Source organism: Dreissena polymorpha, chromosome 15 (assembly GCF_020536995.1).
Source record: "Dreissena polymorpha isolate Duluth1 chromosome 15, UMN_Dpol_1.0, whole genome shotgun sequence".
NCBI lineage: Eukaryota > Metazoa > Mollusca > Bivalvia > Myida > Dreissenidae > Dreissena > Dreissena polymorpha.
Genome location: NC_068369.1, coordinates 6,033,290 through 6,040,732, shown reverse-complemented (window position 1 = coordinate 6,040,732; position 7,443 = coordinate 6,033,290). Strand labels below are relative to the sequence as shown.

The window sequence follows — 7,443 nt, the reverse complement described above, 5'->3', positions numbered from 1 at the left end:
AATCCAGTTTAAGAGGAAAGTGTCGTCCCTGATTAGCCTTTGCGGACTGCACAGGCTAATCTGGGACGACACTTTGCGCACATGCATTATGCCCAGTTTTGTCAGAACAAGACACATTTGATTAACGTTTATGAATAACTGTTATTGAAGTAAGAAAGTAAGTACATGTAAATGGCACTGTATTTATATGGAGCCAGTTACGCGTGCTATGCCATATTGGTTAAATCGTGTATTCCGATGATAATTTTTGATCATCATTACCTACTTAGTTATAATAAGAATAAATTTAAACAATCGGGAATGTTGTTCTTTATTTCCTTAAAATTGAATAACTATAAAACACTATATCGCTGTTTGGTCCCAAGATTATTTCTTACAATATAAAAAGTTTACCACTGTTTATTTTGCATCGATGTTGATTATATACAACAAAATTCTCAAATATTAACTATTTTATAAATACCCTTATTGCAATTAGGTAGAAAGTATGTATAGGATCCATTGTGTCGGTTGGTCAGTTCGTGTGTCCATCAGTCTGTTGGTTCGTCTGTTTGTCTTTTTTGTACTTATAATTGACGAAAGCCCATATGGATTTATGGATTTTGAAATATTTTCGTTAAAATAATGTATGTCTTTACGGTTCAATGTTCTTCGTCAAAACAAACATATTGCTAGTAGTCCGCACGACTAATCCGGGACGACACTTTCCGCCTTAACTGGACTTTTACTAAGAATTTTTGTAAACGAACAATACCATAACAGCGGAAAGTTTCGCACCTGATTAGCCTGTGCAGCCTGTGCTGTCACAGAGCACGGCTACTATTATTAGTAATACTAGCATATGAATAAAAATTTAGATAGTACATTTTGTGAATACGTGAGTACAATCTTCTAACAAAAGGGAGGCTTTTGTAAAGGTCCATATTTTGTGTCAACCCATTATTCCTTGCTTTAAATGTTCCAAAGCGGCGACCATTTATTTTTTATGCTTATTTGTATGCTATGTCTAATTATGTTTTGTGGATATAAAGTTCAAGACTATTGATCGCTAAGCATACATAAAGGACAGCGTGCTACAATATTATCCCCCCCCCCCTCCTTCTTGTGCAACTTCATCTTTTCTTGTTTTGCATACTACTTTACACATCCAGCCATTTCCGTAAACGAAACCATCAACATATATAATTTTCATAGTCATGTCTTATGTCGATAATATTAGTAAAACATCTCGCAATTTCTAAAACTCCGCAAGTTGCAACGTCTAAAACACGACTGAGTTTAACGATACTTGTCTGTCTAACTAACGACCAAGTCGCCAATACAAGGGCCTGTATGTGCCACGGTCACCTCACTATGGCAATACTTTGTCGTCAGCTCGCACGAGTTGCCTGCAAACACAGTTTTTGAAGTGAAAAAACGTCATGTACACATTCTTTGTATGACAATTTTAACTTTGTTATGTGTTCATCCCAAATACGGTACAGGTTTTTCTTGCTCATAACTTTAACGGGCAGTTAAGCTTTAAGACGTGTATCAAGTTATTTTTATGGCTAAATTGTTTATACTTATATGTATATATGCACAGAACTGCGCCCGGTTTCTCAAACCTTGAACGGCCAGTACACTGTACAGTCTGTTAGCATCAGACCCACATAAATGAATTTAACAACAATTTTATTGTCACTCATATTGACATTATTCGAGCACATACATGTTTTTACAATTTACACACACACACACACATATATATATGTGGGTCTAATGCTAACAGACTGTAGAACGTACTGGCCGTTCAAGGTTTGAGAAACCGGGCGCAGTTCTGTGCGAGGAAATCATATAAAATAACGGATATGTTATGTGAGTGTATTAAATGCATTAATATAAGTGTGACTCATTAAGCAACATTGATACATGATGCAATATTATTATGAAATCAAGTGGAACCAAAGTGTAGTCTTCAGCATATACAAATATGATATTAGATTTAATCTTGTTTTTGTTTCTGACCGTATGTTTTTCCATCGGTTCCACAGACGGGATCATAGAGGGCGATGCACATGACATCAGGGCACGAGGCCACGGGAAGACTTACGGTTGGGTGATCACCACATGCGCCTGGTTTGTGAGTCAGGGTAGGATCGAGGCAGTGAGCAGCGTTGAAAAAACAAATATTACCTGAAAAAGAAGTGATGACATCAGCAATGACACGTTTTATTTTTCATCTGATGTTTAAAAAGCGCGAGGGCTTTTACGCAGTCTTATGTGATTCCTTTTATTATATACCAGACATGTATATATATAAACTATTATTTATTCTATCATGGAGAAAAATAATATCTACATACTATATTATTTCAAAAAATAGTAAAATTTTATATAAGGCTGGATTGTTTTGAACGTGTGGCATATGGAATTAATATACGTTACGTTGTACGAAAGTGAAAACTGCGTTATTTATTGTTAAATTACACAACATTTAAGCGCATTAAGTTAGAAGCAGAAAAGTATTTTGCATAATAGTCAATGTCGATGAAGAAAATTGTATTTCTCGTTCGTTCAAATGTATGTATTAACCGTAGGTTTGGCCATCGGAGCCGCATATTGGACTGTAGTATTTGGGGCAGATCTGCGAACACTGTGTGGCCCTTCTGTCAATTGCTGCCCCGAGGCTACACCCTGCACATGACATCAAATAGACATACTATGTTATTCTTAGTTTTAAAGCGCCGATAAAATGATGATGACACTGATCATATTTTTCATATAAATTATTTTAAGTACAACAATAAGTATTATAAATACTTTTGTTATTAGTACAAGCAGTGTAAGGATATCTATTTTAAACATCCCTTAGCAATATGCAAACATTTACGAATACCTATTATCGAAGCAATCGCGCACAAGACTTTCATGTTGAAGACCTCAGGAATATGTGGATAACTGTTCAGACTGACGGACTATTTAGGCTACCTTATCTTTGTTCCACTTTGGTCTTCAGTTTTGACCTTAACCTTACCTTGATTGTACGGACTTGATTAACATTTTAAAGGCCTTGTTTAAAGTTTTAGAACTGTTATACGTTATTTTGGTTGTGTGTTAATTTTCTCTATTGTAATGGTATTATGCAGCCGAAATTTAAGTGTAAGTAAAAAATAAGCCTTGTTAACCCATTAATGCCTAGCGTCTAGAAAAAAAGCCTTGGCAAACAGCGTAGACCCAGATGAGACGCCGCATGATGCGGCGTCTCATCAGGGTTGCACTGTTTGCTTAAAGGAATTTCTGTAAGAAATATTCTAAATATGTTAATAAATATACTAGACATCTCTAATTTAGGAAATAAATTGATCCAATTTAGAAGGATGGGAGAGTCCACTAGGCATAAATGGGTTAAAGCCACTACGAGGTTGATTCGGGTGAATTAAACTGCTTTCTTGAAATTATTATGTAACGTCAATAGTGAATTTTTATTATATATATTTAGATAATTATTATTTCAAATGTCGACTAATAATTTTTGTAGTTCTCATACAAATTAAATAAATTTATCCAGAATTACTATATATATTTTGCCGTTAAGAAAATGTCCGGAAAATACTATTTTGTTAACGGCAAAATAACAGTGTTTTGTTTGCCCAATTCTGGGCATGCGCGCAACTGAAATTTGCTTTGTTTACATTCGCAAAAAAACATAGAAACCAATATGCTTATTGTAGAGTTTTGTTGGTGAATTAAATTTCAAACATAAACAACTCATCCTAATATAAAATCAAAGCACTGAAAGTACTGGTGGATTATTGACATGAAACGTCACAACGTGGCCCTGATTCAAAAGGAAACTAAGTTCATTTAGAAAAACATTCAAGTTTCTGAACCCTGTCTTCGCCACTGCGATGTTTAGTGTGTTACTAGTCTCGGACCAGCTGGTGAAGAACACGTATTTTACTTACGCGCGTTTGCGTGCTGCTGCATACACAGAAGAGGCTTTTGTGGCACGCTCATGTAAATCTTTATTTTGATTTGACCATGTGAGCTAGTTTTTGACCCCACAAGACCCAGATTCGAACTAGTTCAAAGTATCATATGAGGCAAATTGACCAAGTATCATGAAGATTGGATCAAACTTGTGGCATTTACAGTGGGTTATAATATTTTTTAAGATTTGACTCTTAGGCCTAGTTTTTTTTTACCTCATATAACACAGATTTCATAGACAAACATTTTGACCAAGTTTCATAAAGATTGGATTAAAATTGTGCCTCTGTGGTTGTTAGGATTTTCTAAGATTTGACCCGGTGACCGAGTTTTTGACCTCTACCCACATTCCATTTTTGTCTAGATTGCATAGACAAACATACTGACCAAGCTTGGACCGAAACTGGCATCTAGTGGTAATGAGCTAAAATGAATTTTATCAAACTCTTGACCTTACGCAGCGGATTGCCTTACATGTGATACAAGTTTAGTAGTGGACCACCAAGGGATAAGATTTGACCTAGTTCTCAACTCTTGATGCATATCCAATCGTAATCAGAGACGAACATTCACATGAAGTATTATGAAGAAGTAATCAAAACTGTGGCCAAGTGTGTATGCAAGAAAATTGCTGACAGACAAATTGGTATTACAAAAACTCACCATGACAACTAAGTCGGATGAGCTTTAATTTAGGTTGGCTGGTCGGATTTTAATATATGCTTAAGTGAGTCAACAAAGTGAGCTAGTTGAAATGGGGCAGGGGTTTATAAAACATGAACACAAAGAAATATACATAAACTTTAATATAAAAGTAAAACAATAAATGAAACAAGATGGGATTTCAGGTATTTCTGATGGTTTAACAATTTGACACAATAGTCACCATGAGTACAAGGCAAGTGATATATAGACACAAACTTAAACTATTTGTGCAACTTGCATCAGGTTTGAACAAGCACCAGAGAATCAAATATAACAATCAAAGTATTTGTAGTATAAACCATTATAGAATTGTGAAACTTCACATTGTAAAAATCAAACTTTTTTTATATTCCATGTGGTATTCAAAGAGACATTTTTTTTCAATTCTAGAAGACGTACATAAAATATCATGTGTACATGTACCACTCTATAAGGTATGTCCAGTAAAGTGAGAAAAAATAATCAACTAATTCAACTGCAAATATTGTTAGTGAAGTATTAGTGGTCAAAATCTCACTTTGAACTGGAGCATGTCGAAGAAGTTTAATATACAATGATTATAAAAAACAAAGACGAAAATGGAACTAAATCAAATGTGCATCTAAATAAATGAAACACTATATGCACATGTACCTCTGTAAAGTAATGCAAAAACAATTAAGCGACTAATGCAACTTCAAATATTTTAAAGTTAATAATGAAGCATTAATGGCCAAAACCTCCTTAAGACTAGAGTGTCTCAAAAGGGCCGGTTTAAAGAGTTAAACATGAACAACGATTTACAAAACAATAACACAGAAATGTAACAAAATATGTACATGGACAAAACTGTTAAACATTACGTGTTTTGGGAAATCTGACCTGGCCGTGTGTAATGTAAAACAAGAGTCTATGGTGTCGTTATTGTTCCATGGTCTCTGATCGCATTTCCCAAAACCAACACAATGTCACAAGTATGAAGCTGGTGGTTAAACAACAATGTTGTGAAACTGAAGGGACTGGACTCCAGAGAACTGTATAGCAAAAATAAAATGAAATTGCCAAAGTTATTTTTTTTTGGTTTTGTTGCATGCATTAACATTTACAATACTGATGTATTGCAAGCCTATTGAAACAAAAAGCAAATGGTTCTATAATGACAAATGCCTTTTCATTGATGTGGCATTGGTGCATAAGTTAGCTTTTGGAGTGTAAGGTTCTCCAAAGAGTTTGATCCAGAATTCCAACTAAATTGTTTTATTTTTTTCAAATTAATGGTCTTTTCACATATATATTGTTAGTCATAAAAAAGTAGTACATTTGAATACAAACTTTTTTCCAAGCAATCTGGAGTTCATCATCTTCTAAAGAATCCAAAATAAAATCATAGCAAAAACACTTTCATGCAATATAAATATTGGACTAACTTACTACTATCGTGCGACATCACTGATGCCTACCAGGGAAAATTGTTTACTACATGTAAGGTGTAAAAAAAGCTGTTTGTTTCTGGTAACCCTCCCCCGCATAATTTTTTTACCCCTCCCCTTATCTTTTTATTGACTTTTTTGGAGGAAAAAATGCCTAAAAATGAGATTGTTTGTGTAAAATCAATCAATAAAAAAAAAAGTTAAAAATACCCCCATACCTATTTAGTTTTTGCAATGTTACCAGAAACAAACAATTTTTTTGGCCTAATTACCAGCAAATTGAAAACAGCACCAGACCACCTTCAAAGGTTGAAACAAATAAAACAATTGCCTGAGCAAAATAATGAACTAACACTACATGTGTATTTTCATTGAGCTAGTGTGACGGTTCTTGCAAGAACATTTAGCAAGAACATTTAATAAAGTAAAAATATATATTGAAGTGTCATTTTCCTATCTTGTTTATTGCATATATGCAACTTTCCACCATGTAATTTTACATGCAACTTTCCACAATGTAACTTTTATAAATGATGATGAGATAAAGTGGTAAAACCTTAGGGAAGGTATGACTTGCAAAGATTACCAAAGAGTGAATTCTGATATCGAGGCTGACATGGATTTCAAACAATGATTAAATATTCAGTTTATCTTAAAACACAACTTGCTTGCATATATTGACCAGTAATTGAAATAAATTGAATATGTTCCTTTTTTTCAAGATGTTTTTAGTAGAAATTGAGTGGTCAACTGAACAAATATGACAAGAACAGAAAAAACAAAACATTATGCCTTTCAACTATTGTACAGGTAAGTGAGATCAGCAATGAAATTGCACAAAGAATGACTAGCCATTCAGAGTCAGTCGAGTAGTGCACAAGTTAGGCTTTCACATTAACATGGGTGAAAGTACAAAATATTGAAAAACCAGAAAAGTATGAAATGGCGGTACTTTCAATAGTAATTACTTAAGAAAAGTAAAAAAATTGCCTTTCAAAAAACCTGAACTTCAGGCATGTCTGAAAACTTTCACCCAAGCATTAAGGCCTCCTCGATCAGCTCCAGGCTCACGATATCCGGCCCTTGCGAAGTTATGTGCACTTGCAAGCCTGCTGCAGATGCCTCCTCAATGTCTTCGTCCCCAACTAACCCCTGCATCATGACCACAGGCACTTTCACTTCAGTGTCATCATCCAATAGGAGATCGACTGTAGCACCGTCGACACAAGCGCCAACAACAACCACATCGCGTTCAGACACTGGCACTTCAGTTTTCTGAAGGATATAAATGCATCATGGATGTAATTGTATTGCATACAAGTACAATTCCTATAACTCAGTTCATTGACAAGATAAG

At 34.7% G+C, this 7,443-nt stretch overlaps 1 protein-coding gene across 1 annotated transcript; it reads right to left on the bottom strand.

Annotated features, from left to right (window-relative positions):
• Nucleotides 1-383: 383 nt before the first annotated feature.
• LOC127859457 (turripeptide Lol9.1-like) lies at nt 384-3,008 on the bottom strand. The gene is made up of 4 exons (XM_052396847.1): nt 2,879-3,008; nt 2,575-2,676; nt 2,008-2,175; nt 384-1,388 (listed from the first exon to the last, which is right to left on the bottom strand). The coding sequence occupies exons 1-4, from the start codon at nt 2,910-2,912 to the stop codon at nt 1,297-1,299; spliced, it is 396 nt and encodes a 131-aa protein (XP_052252807.1). The 5' UTR covers nt 2,913-3,008; the 3' UTR covers nt 384-1,296.
• Between the last annotated feature and the right edge of the window lie 4,435 nt (nt 3,009-7,443).